Genomic DNA, 18,476 nt, shown 5'->3' with positions numbered 1-18,476 from the left:
TAAAAGCAGCCTGGGTGGCGGGAAGTCGCTGAGCTAGCAGTAACCAGAGCTGTCCTTGGGGTTGGGGGGGGGGTGGGAGGTGTCAGCCCGCTGGTAAGCAGTGGGGACGAGTGTTAAGATCCGATTCCCTCTGTTAGGTCAGCCTTTTAATTTGTCCTGGTGAATACACACCTCCCCTTTGCGCACTCCCCCGCCACTCAGGAACCAGGCCAATCTGTCCATCATATCTCCTAACCCTTTGAAAGCAAGATGCTGTTGGGTTTCCTGCTCTGCCATTAGTTGGTGAGGATAGGGGTGCACAAATCCGTCAAACCCATCCCACTGACAAGGAAATTCACCTGCCCTGACTTGGAAACCCTCCACCATCCGCGATTCCCGGATCTGGATCCAGGAATTCCCTCCCCAGCCGTGCAGATGGAACCCCTTCACCAGCGCCTGGTTTCTGAAGGGAGGGTGGGAACCAATGGGGTACAGAAGGGAGGGAGGTAAGGAACCAATGGTGTTCAGGAAGTTGAGAGGAAACAAGCCAATAGCAGTTCAGGAGGGAGGGAGCGAACCAATGGGGTGCAGGAAGGAGGGAAGGAACCAATGGGGTTCAAGAGAGGGAGGGAGTGAACTAATGGGGTGCAGGAAAGAGGGAAGGAACCAATGGGGTGCAGGAGGGAGAGGGGGAACCAATGGGATACAGAAGGGAGGGAGGGAGTGAACCAATGGGGTGCAGGAAGGAGGGAGCAAAGAGCAAATGTTTTTGTGGAGGGATAGAGCCAATGGGCTTCCAGACGCAGGAAGAATTTGGGCAGCCAGCGTGGTGAGGGTGAGAAGGTGAGGGTGGGAGTGAGGATGGGAGTGGGGGTGGGGGTGAGGGGAGAGCTGAGTGTGGGGGTGGGGATATGGGGTTGAGGGGGGGGTCTGGGCAAGGGGTGAAGGTGAAGGTTCAAGGTTTAAAGTAGATGTTAGTATCGAAGTACCTATACGTCTCCAAGCTGGAGTTTCATTTTCTTGTGGGCATACTCAATAAATCTACAATAGGGTAATAACCATAATAGAATCAATGAAAGGCCAACTTGGGCGTTCAACCGGAGTGCAAAAGACAAAAATAAATAATAAGTAAATAGGCAATAAATATTGAGGACGTGGGATGAAGAGTCTTTAAAAGTGAGTCTGTAGTTAGTGGGGGGTGAGGGTGAGGGGATGGGCATGAGGGTATGGTTTGAATGTGATGTGCCCCCTCCCACGGTGGGGTGCTCCCTGTCTCTGTCTGTCTGCCTGTCTCTCCGTCTGTCTGCCTGTCTCTCCATCCTCCCACCCCCCCGATCCTTCTCTCGCCACCGCGGGGGGAGAGGTTGTTTGGACAAGGTGGGTGGGGTACCGACCGAGTGGCCCTGCCCCGTCCCGGGTGGTGTCGAGCTCCTGGAGGGCTGTTGCGTGCCAGCCTCGCTCAGGAGAGCCGGGAGCGTCCCCCTCACACGCTCCTGACCTGTCGCCTGCAGGCGGAGGGTAACGCCTCAGGGTGGGAGGAGGGGAGGCACTCCGGAAAGTATCCCCACCCTCTAACCTTGTGGCCGGATGAGCTTCTCCCCCCGCCCACTGACCCCTGGGTGCTGGAGGTGGAGGACCCGGCAATGGGGGTGTCTCTGGACACCAAGGGTGGGTGGTCAGACTCCATCGCTGGGCTGGGGTGGGGGGGGGCGCTAGTCGTCTCCTAGTCACTGCGGGGTTCGGGCCGCGTCTGACCAGGGTCGCGCTCTCGGCGCACGAAGGCATAGGGGTGGGGTGGGTGAAAGCCAAGCGTGGAGGGGGCGCGGAGAGTCATAGAGTGGGGTGAGGGATGGGGATAGGATTTAGGGAGGGGGGGATAGGCACCGAAGGGTGCTTTTGGGAATTATTAGATTACTGGGAGATTGTGGGGGTGGAGTTTCTGGGATAGTTTCAGACAATATAGGGAGTCGTGTAGAGATGGTGGGGGAGGTTTAATTTGCTGGGAGGTAGGGGTTGGAGGAATTTTGGAGAGGTGAGATGGTAGGGGGGTCACAGAGGAGGGTGGGGGAGAGCATGGAGGGCGAGGGGTAGGGAATTGAGGGATTTCAAGGAGGGGTGAGAGAGGGGCAGGGAATAGATTGTAGAAGAAGGGATTTCTGCGGAGGTGAGATGGGAAGGGGAGGGGATGATTTCCGGGAGGGGGTAGGTTGGAGAAGATGAAGGGATTTCTGCGGAGGTGAGATGGGAAGGGGAGGGGATGATTTCCGGGAGGGGGTAGGTTGGAGAAGATGAAGGGATTTCTGCGGAGGTGAGATGGGAAGGGGAGGGGATGATTTCCGGGAGGGGGTAGGTTGGAGAAGATGAAGGGATTTCTGCGGAGGTGAGATGGGAAGGGGAGGGGATGATTTCCGGGAGGGGGTAGGTTGGAGAAGATGAAGGGATTTCTGCGGCGGTGAGATGGGAAGGGGAGGGGACGGAGGGATTTCCGGGAGGGGGTAGGTTGGAGAAGATGAAGGGATTTCTGCGGAGGTGAGATGGGAAGGGGAGGGGATGGAGGGATTTCCAGGAGGGGGTAGGTTGGAGAAGATGAAGGGATTTCTGCGGAGGTGAGATGGGAAGGGGATGGGACGGAGGGATTTCCGGGAGGGGGTAGGTTGGAGAAGATGAAGGGATTTCTGCGGGGGTGAGATGGGAAGGGGAGGGGATGGAGTGATTTCCGGGAGGGGGTAGGTTGGAGAAGATGAAGGGATTTCTGCGGAGGTGAGATGGGAAGGGGAGGGGATGATTTCCGGGAGGGGGTAGGTTGGAGAAGATGAAGGGATTTCTGCGGCGGTGAGATGGGAAGGGGAGGGGATGATTTCCAGGAGGGGGTAGGTTGGAGAAGATGAAGGGATTTCTGCGGAGGTGAGATGGGAAGGGGAGGGGATGATTTCCAGGAGGGGGTAGGTTGGAGAAGATGAAGGGATTTCTGCGGCGGTGAGATGGGAAGGGGAGGGGATGGAGTGATTTCCGGGAGGGGGTAGGTTGGAGAAGATGAAGGGATTTCTGCGGAGGTGAGATGGGAAGGGGAGGGGACGGAGGGATTTCCAGGAGGGGGTAGGTTGGAGAAGATGAAGGGATTTCTGCGGAGGTGAGATGGGAAGGGGAGGGGACGGAGGGATTTCCAGGAGGGGGTAGGTTGGAGAAGATGAAGGGATTTCTGCGGCGGTGAGATGGGAAGGGGAGGGGACGGAGGGATTTCCGGGAGGGGGTAGGTTGGAGAAGATGAAGGGATTTCTGCGGCGGTGAGATGGGAAGGGGAGGGGACGGAGGGATTTCCGGGAGGGGGTAGGTTGGAGAAGATGAAGGGATTTCTGCGGAGGTGAGATGGGAAGGGGAGGGGACGGAGGGATTTCCAGGAGGGGGTAGGTTGGAGAAGATGAAGGGATTTCTGCGGAGGTGAGATGGGAAGGGGAGGGGATGGAGGGATTTCCAGGAGGGGGTAGGTTGGAGAAGATGAAGGGATTTCTGCGGAGGTGAGATGGGAAGGGGAGGGGACGGAGGGATTTCCGGGAGGGGGTAGGTTGGAGAAGATGAAGGGATTTCTGCGGCGGTGAGATGGGAAGGGGAGGGGATGGAGGGATTTCCGGGAGGGGGTAGGTTGGAGAAGATGAAGGGATTTCTGCGGAGGTGAGATGGGAAGGGGAGGGGACGGAGGGATTTCCAGGAGGGGGTAGGTTGGAGAAGATGAAGGGATTTCTGCGGAGGTGAGATGGGAAGGGGAGGGGATGGAGTGATTTCCGGGAGGGGGTAGGTTGGAGAAGATGAAGGGATTTCTGCGGAGGTGAGATGGGAAGGGGAGGGGACGGAGGGATTTCCAGGAGGGGGTAGGTTGGAGAAGATGAAGGGATTTCTGCGGCGGTGAGATGGGAAGGGGAGGGGACGGAGGGATTTCCGGGAGGGGGTAGGTTGGAGAAGATGAAGGGATTTCTGCGGAGGTGAGATGGGAAGGGGAGGGGACGGAGGGATTTCCAGGAGGGGGTAGGTTGGAGAAGATGAAGGGATTTCTGCGGAGGTGAGATGGGAAGGGGAGGGGACGGAGGGATTTCCAGGAGGGGGTAGGTTGGAGAAGATGAAGGGATTTCTGCGGAGGTGAGATGGGAAGGGGAGGGGACGGAGGGATTTCCAGGAGGGGGTAGGTTGGAGAAGATGAAGGGATTTCTGCGGAGGTGAGATGGGAAGGGGAGGGGATGGAGGGATTTCCAGGAGGGGGTAGGTTGGAGAAGATGAAGGGATTTCTGCGGAGGTGAGATGGGAAGGGGAGGGGACGGAGGGATTTCCGGGAGGGGGTAGGTTGGAGAAGATGAAGGGATTTCTGCGGCGGTGAGATGGGAAGGGGAGGGGATGGAGTGATTTCCGGGAGGGGGTAGGTTGGAGAAGATGAAGGGATTTCTGCGGGGGTGAGATGGGAAGGGGAGGGGATGGAGGGATTTCCAGGAAGGGGTAGGTTGGAGAAGATGAAGGGATTTCTGCGGGGGTGAGATGGGAAGGGGAGGGGATGGAGTGATTTCCGGGAGGGGGTAGGTTGGAGAAGATGAAGGGATTTCTGCGGGGGTGAGATGGGAAGGGGAGGGGATGGAGGGATTTCCAGGAGGGGGTAGGTTGGAGAAGATGAAGGGATTTCTGCGGGGGTGAGATGGGAAGGGGAGGGGATGGAGTGATTTCCGGGAGGGGGTAGGTTGGAGAAGATGAAGGGATTTCTGCGGAGGTGAGATGGGAAGGGGAGGGGATGATTTCCGGGAGGGGGTAGGTTGGAGAAGATGAAGGGATTTCTGCGGAGGTGAGATGGGAAGGGGAGGGGATGATTTCCGGGAGGGGGTAGGTTGGAGAAGATGAAGGGATTTCTGCGGCGGTGAGATGGGAAGGGGAGGGGACGGAGTGATTTCCGGGAGGGGGTAGGTTGGAGAAGATGAAGGGATTTCTGCGGAGGTGAGATGGGAAGGGGAGGGGATGGAGGGATTTCCAGGAGGGGGTAGGTTGGAGAAGATGAAGGGATTTCTGCGGAGGTGAGATGGGAAGGGGAGGGGATGGAGGGATTTCCAGGAGGGGGTAGGTTGGAGAAGATGAAGGGATTTCTGCGGAGGTGAGATGGGAAGGGGAGGGGACGGAGGGATTTCCAGGAGGGGGTAGGTTGGAGAAGATGAAGGGATTTCTGCGGAGGTGAGATGGGAAGGGGAGGGGACGGAGGGATTTCCGGGAGGGGGTAGGTTGGAGAAGATGAAGGGATTTCTGCGGCGGTGAGATGGGAAGGGGAGGGGACGGAGGGATTTCCGGGAGGGGGTAGGTTGGAGAAGATGAAGGGATTTCTGCGGAGGTGAGATGGGAAGGGGAGGGGACGGAGGGATTTCCAGGAGGGGGTAGGTTGGAGAAGATGAAGGGATTTCTGCGGAGGTGAGATGGGAAGGGGAGGGGATGGAGGGATTTCCAGGAGGGGGTAGGTTGGAGAAGATGAAGGGATTTCTGCGGAGGTGAGATGGGAAGGGGAGGGGACGGAGGGATTTCCGGGAGGGGGTAGGTTGGAGAAGATGAAGGGATTTCTGCGGCGGTGAGATGGGAAGGGGAGGGGATGGAGGGATTTCCGGGAGGGGGTAGGTTGGAGAAGATGAAGGGATTTCTGCGGAGGTGAGATGGGAAGGGGAGGGGACGGAGGGATTTCCAGGAGGGGGTAGGTTGGAGAAGATGAAGGGATTTCTGCGGAGGTGAGATGGGAAGGGGAGGGGATGGAGTGATTTCCGGGAGGGGGTAGGTTGGAGAAGATGAAGGGATTTCTGCGGAGGTGAGATGGGAAGGGGAGGGGACGGAGGGATTTCCAGGAGGGGGTAGGTTGGAGAAGATGAAGGGATTTCTGCGGCGGTGAGATGGGAAGGGGAGGGGACGGAGGGATTTCCGGGAGGGGGTAGGTTGGAGAAGATGAAGGGATTTCTGCGGAGGTGAGATGGGAAGGGGAGGGGACGGAGGGATTTCCAGGAGGGGGTAGGTTGGAGAAGATGAAGGGATTTCTGCGGAGGTGAGATGGGAAGGGGAGGGGACGGAGGGATTTCCAGGAGGGGGTAGGTTGGAGAAGATGAAGGGATTTCTGCGGAGGTGAGATGGGAAGGGGAGGGGACGGAGGGATTTCCAGGAGGGGGTAGGTTGGAGAAGATGAAGGGATTTCTGCGGAGGTGAGATGGGAAGGGGAGGGGATGGAGGGATTTCCAGGAGGGGGTAGGTTGGAGAAGATGAAGGGATTTCTGCGGAGGTGAGATGGGAAGGGGAGGGGACGGAGGGATTTCCGGGAGGGGGTAGGTTGGAGAAGATGAAGGGATTTCTGCGGCGGTGAGATGGGAAGGGGAGGGGATGGAGTGATTTCCGGGAGGGGGTAGGTTGGAGAAGATGAAGGGATTTCTGCGGGGGTGAGATGGGAAGGGGAGGGGATGGAGGGATTTCCAGGAAGGGGTAGGTTGGAGAAGATGAAGGGATTTCTGCGGGGGTGAGATGGGAAGGGGAGGGGATGGAGTGATTTCCGGGAGGGGGTAGGTTGGAGAAGATGAAGGGATTTCTGCGGGGGTGAGATGGGAAGGGGAGGGGATGGAGGGATTTCCAGGAGGGGGTAGGTTGGAGAAGATGAAGGGATTTCTGCGGGGGTGAGATGGGAAGGGGAGGGGATGGAGTGATTTCCGGGAGGGGGTAGGTTGGAGAAGATGAAGGGATTTCTGCGGAGGTGAGATGGGAAGGGGAGGGGATGATTTCCGGGAGGGGGTAGGTTGGAGAAGATGAAGGGATTTCTGCGGAGGTGAGATGGGAAGGGGAGGGGATGATTTCCGGGAGGGGGTAGGTTGGAGAAGATGAAGGGATTTCTGCGGCGGTGAGATGGGAAGGGGAGGGGATGGAGTGATTTCCGGGAGGGGGTAGGTTGGAGAAGATGAAGGGATTTCTGCGGAGGTGAGATGGGAAGGGGAGGGGATGGAGGGATTTCCAGGAGGGGGTAGGTTGGAGAAGATGAAGGGATTTCTGCGGAGGTGAGATGGGAAGGGGAGGGGATGGAGGGATTTCCAGGAGGGGGTAGGTTGGAGAAGATGAAGGGATTTCTGCGGAGGTGAGATGGGAAGGGGAGGGGACGGAGGGATTTCCAGGAGGGGGTAGGTTGGAGAAGATGAAGGGATTTCTGCGGAGGTGAGATGGGAAGGGGAGGGGATGGAGGGATTTCCGGGAGGGGGTAGGTTGGAGAAGATGAAGGGATTTCTGCGGAGGTGAGATGGGAAGGGGAGGGGATGGAGGGATTTCCAGGAGGGGGTAGGTTGGAGAAGATGAAGGGATTTCTGCGGAGGTGAGATGGGAAGGGGAGGGGACGGAGGGATTTCCAGGAGGGGGTAGGTTGGAGAAGATGAAGGGATTTCTGCGGAGGTGAGATGGGAAGGGGAGGGGATGGAGGGATTTCCGGGAGGGGGTAGGTTGGAGAAGATGAAGGGATTTCTGCGGAGGTGAGATGGGAAGGGGAGGGGATGGAGGGATTTCCAGGAGGGGGTAGGTTGGAGAAGATGAAGGGATTTCTGCGGAGGTGAGATGGGAAGGGGAGGGGATGATTTCCGGGAGGGGGTAGGTTGGAGAAGATGAAGGGATTTCTGCGGCGGTGAGATGGGAAGGGGAGGGGATGATTTCCAGGAGGGGGTAGGTTGGAGAAGATGAAGGGATTTCTGCGGAGGTGAGATGGGAAGGGGAGGGGATGATTTCCGGGAGGGGGTAGGTTGGAGAAGATGAAGGGATTTCTGCGGCGGTGAGATGGGAAGGGGAGGGGATGGAGGGATTTCCAGGAGGGGGTAGGTTGGAGAAGATGAAGGGATTTCTGCGGAGGTGAGATGGGAAGGGGAGGGGATGATTTCCGGGAGGGGGTAGGTTGGAGAAGATGAAGGGATTTCTGCGGCGGTGAGATGGGAAGGGGAGGGGATGGAGTGATTTCCGGGAGGGGGTAGGTTGGAGAAGATGAAGGGATTTCTGCGGAGGTGAGATGGGAAGGGGAGGGGACGGAGGGATTTCCAGGAGGGGGTAGGTTGGAGAAGATGAAGGGATTTCTGCGGAGGTGAGATGGGAAGGGGAGGGGACGGAGGGATTTCCAGGAGGGGGTAGGTTGGAGAAGATGAAGGGATTTCTGCGGAGGTGAGATGGGAAGGGGAGGGGACGGAGGGATTTCCAGGAGGGGGTAGGTTGGAGAAGATGAAGGGATTTCTGCGGGGGTGAGATGGGAAGGGGAGGGGATGGAGGGATTTCCGGGAGGGGGTAGGTTGGAGAAGATGAAGGGATTTCTGCGGCGGTGAGATGGGAAGGGGAGGGGATGGAGGGATTTCCGGGAGGGGGTAGGTTGGAGAAGATGAAGGGATTTCTGCGGGGGTGAGATGGGAAGGGGAGGGGATGATTTCCGGGAGGGGGTAGGTTGGAGAAGATGAAGGGATTTCTGCGGAGGTGAGATGGGAAGGGGAGGGGACGGAGGGATTTCCAGGAGGGGGTAGGTTGGAGAAGATGAAGGGATTTCTGCGGAGGTGAGATGGGAAGGGGAGGGGATGATTTCCGGGAGGGGGTAGGTTGGAGAAGATGAAGGGATTTCTGCGGAGGTGAGATGGGAAGGGGAGGGGACGGAGGGATTTCCAGGAGGGGGTAGGTTGGAGAAGATGAAGGGATTTCTGCGGGGGTGAGATGGGAAGGGGAGGGGATGGAGGGATTTCCGGGAGGGGGTAGGTTGGAGAAGATGAAGGGATTTCTGCGGCGGTGAGATGGGAAGGGGAGGGGATGGAGGGATTTCCGGGAGGGGGTAGGTTGGAGAAGATGAAGGGATTTCTGCGGGGGTGAGATGGGAAGGGGAGGGGATGATTTCCGGGAGGGGGTAGGTTGGAGAAGATGAAGGGATTTCTGCGGAGGTGAGATGGGAAGGGGAGGGGATGATTTCCGGGAGGGGGTAGGTTGGAGAAGATGAAGGGATTTCTGCGGAGGTGAGATGGGAAGGGGAGGGGATGATTTCCGGGAGGGGGTAGGTTGGAGAAGATGAAGGGATTTCTGCGGAGGTGAGATGGGAAGGGGAGGGGATGATTTCCGGGAGGGGGTAGGTTGGAGAAGATGAAGGGATTTCTGCGGAGGTGAGATGGGATGGGGAGGGGATGGAGGGATTTCCAGGAGGGGGTAGGTTGGAGAAGATGAAGGGATTTCTGCGGAGGTGAGATGGGAAGTGGAGGGGATGGAGGGATTCCAGGGAAGAGGGGGTGAGTTGGAGAAGATGAAGGGATTTCTGCAGAGGTGAGATGGGAAGGGGAGGGGATGGAGGGATTTCTGGGAAGGGGTAGGTTGGAGAAGATGAAGAGATTTCTGGAGAGGTGAGATGGGAAGGGGAGGGGATGGAAGGATTTCCGGGAGGGATGGGAGGCTGGAGGGGAGAGCGTTGTCAGGAATGGAGAGGGTTTTGGAGGGTACGAGGGATGGAGTGGTTTCTGTGAGTAAGTGGGACCTCCCCCACCCACCGAGCCTCATGTGGCCGTCGTTTATTTCAGACATTCACGGCCTGGTGTAACTCGCACCTGCGGAAAGCGGGCACGCAGATTGAGAACATCGAGGAGGACTTTCGCAATGGACTCAAACTCATGCTGCTTCTGGAGGTCATCTCAGGTACGACTCTGCCCCCTCCTCTCCCCCTATACCGTCTCCAACCCCCCACACACTATCCCCCACCCATCACCCCTTCTCCACATCCCTCCCTTACACATCGGGAGGGAGGATTTGGGGATAGGGGAGGTGGGGTTAGGAGAGGGAGGATTTAGGGATTGGGAGGGACGGGGTTAGGAGAGGGAGGATTTGGGGATGGGGAGGGAGGGGGTTAGGAGAGGGAGGATTTGGGGAATGGGGAGGGAGGGGTTAGGAGAGGGAGGATTTGGGGATTGGGAGGGAGGGGGTTACGAGAGGGAGGATTTGGGGATAGGGAGGGAGGCGGTTACGAGAGGGAGGATTTGGGGGTGGGGAGGGAGGGCGTTAGGAGGAGGAGGATTTGGGGATGGGGAGGGAGGGGTTAGGAGAGGAAGGATTTGGGGATGGGGAGGGAGGGGGTTAGGAGAGGGAGGATTTGGGGATGGGGAGGGAGGGGTTTAGGAGAGGGAGGATTTGGGGATGGGGATGGAGGGGGTTAGGAGAGGGAGGATTTGGGGATGGGGAGGGAGGGGGTTAGGAGAGGGAGGATTTGGGGATGGGGAGGGAGGGGGTTAGGAGAGGGAGGATTTGGGGATGGGGAGGGAGGGGGTTAGGAGAGGGAGGATTTGGGGATGGGGAGGGAGGGGTTTAGGAGAGGGAGGATTTGGGGAATGGGGAGGGAGGGAGTTAGGAGAGGGAGGATTTGGGGATGAGGAGGGAGTGTTTAGGAGAGGGAGGATTTGGGGATAGGGGAAGGAGGGGTTAGGAGAGGGAGGATTTGAAGATGGGGAGGGAGGGGTTAGGAGAGGGAGAATTTGGGGATGGGGAGGGAGGGTTTAGGAGAGGGAGGATTTGAGGATAGGGGAGGGAGGGTTAGGAGAGGGAGGATTTGAAGATGGGGAGGGAGGGGTTAGGAGAGGGAGAATTTGGGGAAAGGAGGGTTAGGAGAGGGAGGATTTGGGGATGGGAGGGTGGGGTTAGGAGAGGGAGGATTTAGGGATTGAGAGGGATGGGGTTAGGAGAGGGAGGATTTGGGGATAGGGGAGGGAGGGGTTTAGGAGAGGGAGGATTTGAGGATGGGGAGGGAGGGGTTAGGAGAGGGAGGATTTGGGGATAGGGGAGGGAGGGGTTAGGAGAGGGAGAATATGGGGAAGGTGGGGTTAGGAGAGGGAGGATTTAGGGATTGGGAGGGACGGGGTTAGGAGAGGGAGGATTTGGGAATGGGGAGGGAGGGGTTAGGAGAGGGAGGATTTGGGGTGGGGAGGGAGGGGGTTAGGAGAGGGAGGATTTGGGGATGGGGAGGGAGGGGGTTAGGAGAGGGAGGATTTGGGGAATGGGGAGGGAGGGGGTTAGGAGAGGGAGGATTTGGGGGTGGGGAGGGAGGGGGTTAGGAGAGGGAGGATTTGGGGATGGGGAGGGAGGGGGTTAGGAGAGGGAGGATATGGGGATTGGGAGGAAGGATTTGGGGATGGGGAGGGAGGGGGTTAGGAGAGGGAGGATATGGGGATTGGGAGGGAGGGGGTTAGGTGATGGAGGTTTTGGGGTTAGGGGAGGGAGGATTTGGGGATGGGGAGGGAGGGGTTAGGAGAGGGAGGATTTGGGGATAGGGGAGGGAGGGGTTAGGAGAGGGAGAATTTGGGGAAGGTGGGGTTAGGAGAGGGAGGATTTAGGGATTGGGATTGACGGGGTTAGGAGAGGGAGGATTTGGGGAATGGGGAGGGAGGGGGTTAGGAGAGGGAGGATTTGGGGATGGGGAGGGAGGGGGTTAGGAGAGGGAGAATTTGGGGATGGGGAGGGAGGGGTTTAGGAGAGGGAGGATTTGGGGGATGGGGAGCAAGGGGGTTAGGAGAGGGAGGATTTGGGGATGGGGAGGGAGGATTTAGGAGAGGGAGGATTTGGGGATAGGGGAGGGAGGGGTTAGGAGAGGGAGGATTTGAAGATAGGGAAGGGAGGGGTTAGGAGAGGGAGAATTTGGGGAAAGGGGGGGTTAGGAGAGGGAGGATTTGGGGATGGGGAGGGAGGGTTTAGGAGAGGGAGGATTTGGGGATAGGGGAGGGAGGGGTTAGGAGAGGGAGAATTTGGGGAAGGTGGGGTTAGGAGAGGGAGAGTTTAGGGATTGGGAGGGATGGGGTTAGGAGAGGGAGGATTTGGGGAATGGGGAGGGAGGGGGTTAGGAGAGGGAGGATTTGGGGATGGGGAGGGATGGGGTTAGGAGAAGGAGGATTTGGGGATGGGGAGGGAGGGGTTAGGAGAGGGAGGATTTGGGGATGGGGAAGGAGGGTTTAGGAGAGGGAGGATTTGGGGATGGGGAGGGAGGGGTTAGGAGAGGGAGGATTTGAAGATAGGGGAGGGAGGGGTTAGGAGAGGGAGGATTTGGGGAATGGGGAGGGAGGGGGTTAGGAGAGGGAGGATTTGGGGATGGGGAGGGAGGGGGTTAGGAGAGGGAGGATTTGGGGATGGGGAGGGAGGGGTTAGGAGAGGGAGGATATGGGGATTGGGAGGAAGGATTTGGGGATGGAGGGGGTTAGGAGAGGGAGGATATGGGGATTGGGAGGAAGTATTTGGGGATTGGGAGGGAGGGGGTTAGGTGATGGAGGTTTTGGGGTTAGGGGAGGGAGGATTTGGGGAATGGGGAGGAGGGGTTTAGGAGAGGGAGGATTTGGGGATGGGGAGGGAGTGGGTTAGGAGGGGGAGGATTTGGGGATGGGGAGGGAGGGGGTTAGGAGAGGGAGGATTTGGGGATGGGGAGAGAGGGGTTTAGGAGAGGGAGGATTTGGGGATGGGGAGGGTGGGGTTTAGGAGAGGGAGGATTTGGGGATGGGGAGGGAGGGTGTTAGGAGAGGGAGGATTTGGGGATGGGGAGGGAGGGGTTTAAGAGAGGGAGGATTTGGAGAATGGAGAGGGAGGATTTGGGGATGGGGAGGGAGGGGGTTAGGAGAGGGAGGATTTGGGGATGGGGAGGGAGGGGGTTAGGAGAGGGAGGATTTGAGGATGGGGAAGGAGGGGGTTAGGAGAGGGAGGATTTGGGGATGGGGAGGGAGGGGGTTAGGAGAGGGAGGATTTGGGGATGGGGAAGGAGGGGGTTAGGAGAGGGAGGATTTGGGGAAGGGGAGGGAGGGGGTTAGGAGAGGGAGGATTTGGGGATGGGGAGGGAGGGGGTTAAGAGAGGGAAGATTTGGGGATGGGGAGGGAGGGGTTAGGAGAGGGAGGATATGGGGATTGGGAGGAAGGATTTGGGGATTGGGAGGGAGGGGGTTAGGTGATGGAGGTTTTGGGGTTAGGGGAGGGAGGATTTGGGGATGGGGAGGGAGGGGTTAGGAGAGGGAGGATTTGGGGATGGGGAGGGAGGGGTTTAGGAGAGGGAGGATTTGGGGAATGGAGAGGGAGGGGTTTAGGAGAGGGAGGATTTGGGGAATGGGGAGGGAGGGGTTAGGAGAGGGAGGATTTGGGGATGGGGAGGGAGGGGTTTAGGAGAGGGAGGATTTGGGGATGGGGAGGGAGGGGGTTAGGAGAGGGAGGATTTGGGGATGGGGAGGGAGGGGTTTAGGAGAGGGAGGATTTGGGGAATGGGGAGGGAGGGGGTTAGGAGAGGGAGGATTTGGGGATGGGGAGGGAGGGGGTTAGGAGAGGGAGGATTTGGGGATGGGGAAGGAGGGGGTTAGGAGAGGGAGGATTTGGGGATGGGGAGGGAGGGGTTTAGGAGAGGGAGGATTTGGGGATGGAGAGGGAGGGGTTAGGAGAGGGAGGATTTGGGGATGGGGAGGGAGGGGTTTAGGAGAGGGAGGATTTGGGGATGGAGAGGGAGGGGTTAGGAGAGGGAGAAGTTGGGGAGCTTTGCCCTTTGAACCCCTCTGTCTGTTGCAGGAGAGCGCCTCCCCAAACCTGACAAGGGCAAGATGCGTTTCCACAAGATCGCCAACGTCAACAAGGCCCTGGACTACATCGCCAGCAAGGGGGTCAAACTGGTGTCCATCGGAGCCGAGGGTGAGTGCGGAAGGGGCCTCCTCCCTCCCCCTCGCTCGCCCCTCATCCCCCGCCACTCCACCCTCCGTTTCCCGCCCACTCCTCTCATTCCCGACTCCCCCTTGTCCGCTCCCCACCGCTCTCCACACCCTCCCCACTTCCGGACACCCACACCCGTTCCCTGTTCCCTCTCCCCCACCTTCCTCCCCTCAATCTCCACCTCCTCCTCCGTTCTCCGTCATTCCCAATCCTCATCACCTTCCCCACCCAGCCCCTCCACTCCACTCCCATCCCTTTCCCTCATTTTTAGATTATGAGGACACTCAGTCCTCGTTTATTGTCATTTAGAAATGCATACATGCATTAAGAAATGATACAAATGTTGCTCCAGAGTGATATCACAGAAAAACAGGACAAACCAAAGACTAACACTGACAGAACCACATAATTATAACATAGTTACAGCAGTGCAAAGCAATACCATAATTTGATGAAGAATAGTCTATGAACACAGTAAAAAAAAAGTCTCAAGTCCCGATCGACAGCAGGCGGCAAAAGGGAGAAACTCGCTGCCATAAACTTCCAGGCACCGAAAACTGCCGATGCAATTGGAAGCACCCAACCGCAGCCGATATTGAGTCCGTTCGAAAACTTCAAGCCTCTGACCAGCCCCTCCGATACAGCCTCCCAAGCGCCATCCTCTGCCGAGCGCCTTTGACCTCGCCCCGGCCGCCGAAACAAGCAAAGCCGAGGATTCGGGGCCTTCTGCTCCGGAGATTCCGGTTACTACACAGTAGCAGTGGCAGCAAAGCGGGCATTTCAGAAGTTTTCCAGATGTTCCTCCGTACTCTCACGTCCATCTCCATCAAATCAGAATTATGCACAGCACCCCACTTGACAGATTACAGATATCATTCACCGGAGAGGCCACGTGCGCTGCGTTGCGCTGTTCCTCCTCCTCCATTTTAAGGCCAATGTGCCTTAGAACATTTTCCACTGTTCTTCAAACCCCCCCCCATTCCCTATCTCTCCCACCTCCCCGTTCTCCAACTCTGCCCTTAACCCATTCTCACATGAGCTCCAGACATCCACACACTTGGCGTGTTCTCGTCCAAAGGGACGCACGCACACTCGTCTCCGATGTATTTGCACGCGCAGACCCCCATGGGCACACATCAGTGCCAGCTTACCTTTGCGTCCTACCCCCCCACTCAGACATGCCCAGACACCCCACACGTCAGCCCCTCCTCTAACTGACTCCACCCCCACCTGCTCAAAACCTGCCCCTCCCCGTCACCCTCCAAATTGGCTGCTCCCCATTCTCCCACTGTGCCCACTTCCCTCTCCATCTCTGCTGACTGCCCTCTCTAATTCTGTCCTCTTCCCTGTCCAACCCCCCCCCACCGACTTCCCTCTCCATCTCTGTCCACTTCCCATTCTACTATTCCGCTCATTTCCCCCTTCCTCCATCCCTCCCCTTCGTCCTCTCCCCCCCCCACCCCTGGACAACCCCCACTCAACTGGCCTCTTCCTGTGCAGAGATTGTGGACGGAAACTTGAAGATGACCCTGGGCATGATCTGGACCATTATTCTTCGCTTCGCCATCCAGGACATCTCCGTGGAAGGTGAGCGCGTCACCCTTCACTGATTGGCCGCGCGGGAGGACCAATCACGAGACTCACGGGAGGGACGGTGACCGGCTGCAGTCCGGGCCTCTCATTGGCCGAGCTGGAGGCCCTCAGCCATTTCCGATTGGATGGGAATGGACGTACCTGATCAGAATTATGTGGTGCAACTGAAGGGGGCGGGGGGGTTGGCAGTGGTTAGGTTGTTGTCAGTGAACGTGAGCCATCTCAGGGGAAGAATTCATGGAGGTTCAGGAATATCCCTAAAACCAGCCCTGGCCCAAATTCTGTGCAAATCCAACTTTGAAAACGGGCTGAGGAGTGTGAGGCTTTGTTCTTTGGGAGGACAAGACTTACACAGTGAACGTTCGGGTCCCAGGGAATGCGCCGGAACAGAGAGATTTGGGAATGCACATCAACAATTCCTTGAAAGTGGCGCCAGTAGTAGATGGGGTTGTAAAGAGAAGCTTTCGGCACATTGGCCTTCATAAATCAAGCTACAAGAGTACAAAAGTTGAGATGTTGGAGTTGTATAAGACGTTGGCGAGCTCTAATTTGGAGTATTCTGTTCAGTTCTGGTCACCCGCCTACAGGAAAGATGGTAGTAAGCTTGAAGGGGTACGGGGAAAGTTTACAAGGACGTTGCTGGGACTTGAGGACCTGAGTTATAGGAAAGTCTGAATTTTATTCCCTGGAGCGTAGGAGAATGAGAGGAGAATTGATAGAGATATACAAAATTATCAGGAGTATAGAAAGGGTAAATGCAAGCTGGCTTTTTGGGTAAGGCTAGAACTAGAGGTCATGGGTTAAGGGTGAAAGGTGAAATATTTAAGGTGTGGAACGAGCTGCCAGCAGAAGTCGTGGGCGCAGGTTCAGTTTCAGCGTTGAAGAGAAGTTTGGTTAGGTACACGGATGGGAGGGGTTTGGAGGGCCGTGGGCCCGGTGCAGGGAGATGGAACCAGGCAAGAGATCAGCTAGTGCTGACCAGACACGCCAAAGGGCCTGTTCCTGAACTTGCAGACCTCTATGACTCTAAAAGACCGAGCTTTGAATCCCCGTCTAACCATTCTCCTGAGACGATGCTCTCTGGTGCTGGTAATCCGTACAGAGGGCTGGTCCGGGATGAGGCCTGCAGGCCAGATGTGGGTCAGGGGCCTCCAGTCGCAGATGGGGAGGGTGAGGGGGGGTTGGTGAGATGGAGGCAGCCAGCTGCAGAGACTGAGGAGGAGTTGGGGGGGGGTTCTCCTCGCCCGCGGGGCAGGAGGCCCGGCGGGAGGAGCGGTCGCCACGGCAACGCCCTGACCTGCGGCCATTGCTGTTTCAGAGACCTCGGCCAAGGAAGGCCTGCTGCTGTGGTGCCAGCGGAAGACTGCTCCCTACCGGAACGTCAACGTACAGAACTTCCACATCAGGTGAGGACCCCCCCGCCCCACCTCAACTCCTCCTGGTGGAGTCCGCCGGGAATAGGAGAGGGCTCCCCCAGGCTGGAGTGCGGAGGGGACGGAAGGGTGGGCCTGATGCTCTGGGCCGAAAGCAGGGGTGAGGGGGGAGGGAGGGCTTCGCAGTCGGCAAGGGAGGACAAGGCATCAGCCGGGATGGCGCAGGAGGTGGTAGGTATGGGCCTTAGGGGAGGGAAATGAGTGGGAATGGGTGGATGAGGGAGGGGGCTATTGAGTGAGTTAGGTTAGTGAGGGGAGAATGTTGCCAGGGGGAAGGGCAACATACCCTCCAGTTATTTTTTACAGCTGCACGCACCAACCATTGCTCTGAGCAGGAAATTTCTGCACGGCATGCTAAATGTTCTTTCTGTAATGAGCATACTACAATTATTTAGAATGAAAATTTGGAAAAAAAAAATCACATACGTTTGAATTTATTTATTAATTGAAAGATGTAATGAAATACAATACCACAAAGAAAATCTTGCACATTTCGCAAACTTTCTCTTGTCTGTCGACATCGGTGTTCAGCGGACCGGCGCTTTATTCACAGTGAGCTACCGACTTCCATTCTGTGTTTATTGTCACAATTTGTGACAGTACTGTAACTTGAAAAACTGACAATGCAAACACATTGAAGCTCTAAAATGTTTCAAAGTAAAGTTCATTATTCAGAAAGTTTGTCGATTATATTCATGAACACATAATTAATGACAGGGTATTTCGCAATATCCTGTAATAACATAGATTTCAATATTTTATTTGCATAATTATATTAACTTCCTCCCACAGGCAGTCAGACTGCTAAATAACTGCTCCACCTGACTCTGCTTTGGACACTTTTAACTTGCACTGGACACTTATAACTGATTTTAACGGACATGTGGCTGTTGTGTTTTACCATTTATTGTTATGTTTATTATTTAGTGTTGCGTTTGTTATGTTATGATTGCACTGCCCCTGAGAAACGCTGTCTGATTCTGCCCTGCAGAGCTGATGTACGGTTAGAATGACAATAAAGTTTTTTGAATCTTTTGAATCTTGAATCTTAACCTAATTTCAAGATTACATTAACATTATGTAAGACAAAATTCCAAACGCTTGGCAACGAAGGCTATGTGTGTGGGAGCATTTCGGTTACTGTGTGGCCATGCACCTGGGCAGCTTGGAGCGAATAGTGGGTGAGGTTGCCGAGGAAGAAAGAGTATTGCTGGGGTGGGGGTAGGATAGTACAGGTGATGATGAGTAGGAGGGTGTTATCATGGAGAAAGTATTGGCAGGGGGAGGGTGTTGGGGTGGAGAGGGTATTGCAGGAAGGTGACGCTACCAGGGAGGATGTTGCTTAGGGGGTGAGTTTGCAGAGGGGAGGGTTGGTCAGCAGCCTTGTCTAGAGGTGGTGGGGGTGGGGGGGTACATTGGATGGTGCCCAGGCCAGGTGTAGGTGGGCTGGTGGAAATGTTTGATGGGACCCTCTCTCTCTAACTCTCGCCCTCTTCTCCTCCCTCACAGCTGGAAGGATGGCCTCGCGCTGTGTGCTCTGATCCACAGACACCGGCCTGACCTGATCGACTACTCCAAGCTGAGAAAGGTTCTGCCCCGTCCCTCTCCTACCACCCTGCCCTTCCACGTCTGGACCAAACTCTCTCCTCCAATGCCCCCCACCATCTGCCCCCCCCCCGCTTCCTGCACACCCCCGGTATCCTGCTGATTCTCGGCAAACCGAGGTCCTGACGGGGGCAGGAGCTGCAAGGCGGGAGGGGTGTCGGGCCGTGGGGGAACGGACTCTTC

The 18,476-nt window shown here is 56.8% G+C and overlaps 1 protein-coding gene across 1 annotated transcript in view; it reads left to right on the top strand.

Annotated features, from left to right (window-relative positions):
* actn3a (actinin alpha 3a) overlaps positions 1-18,476 on the top strand; it is a 116,304-nt gene that overhangs the window by 54,869 nt on the left and 42,959 nt on the right. The window contains exons 2-6 of the mRNA XM_063036529.1: positions 9,531-9,645; positions 13,525-13,644; positions 15,163-15,249; positions 16,574-16,661; positions 18,198-18,276. Of these exons, the coding sequence (XP_062892599.1) occupies positions 9,531-9,645; positions 13,525-13,644; positions 15,163-15,249; positions 16,574-16,661; positions 18,198-18,276 (489 nt within the window). The remainder of the gene's footprint in view (positions 1-9,530; positions 9,646-13,524; positions 13,645-15,162; positions 15,250-16,573; positions 16,662-18,197; positions 18,277-18,476) is intronic.

Source organism: Mobula hypostoma, chromosome 30 (genome assembly GCF_963921235.1).
Source record: "Mobula hypostoma chromosome 30, sMobHyp1.1, whole genome shotgun sequence".
NCBI lineage: Eukaryota > Metazoa > Chordata > Chondrichthyes > Myliobatiformes > Myliobatidae > Mobula > Mobula hypostoma.
This window is presented reverse-complemented; position numbering and strand designations above follow the sequence as displayed.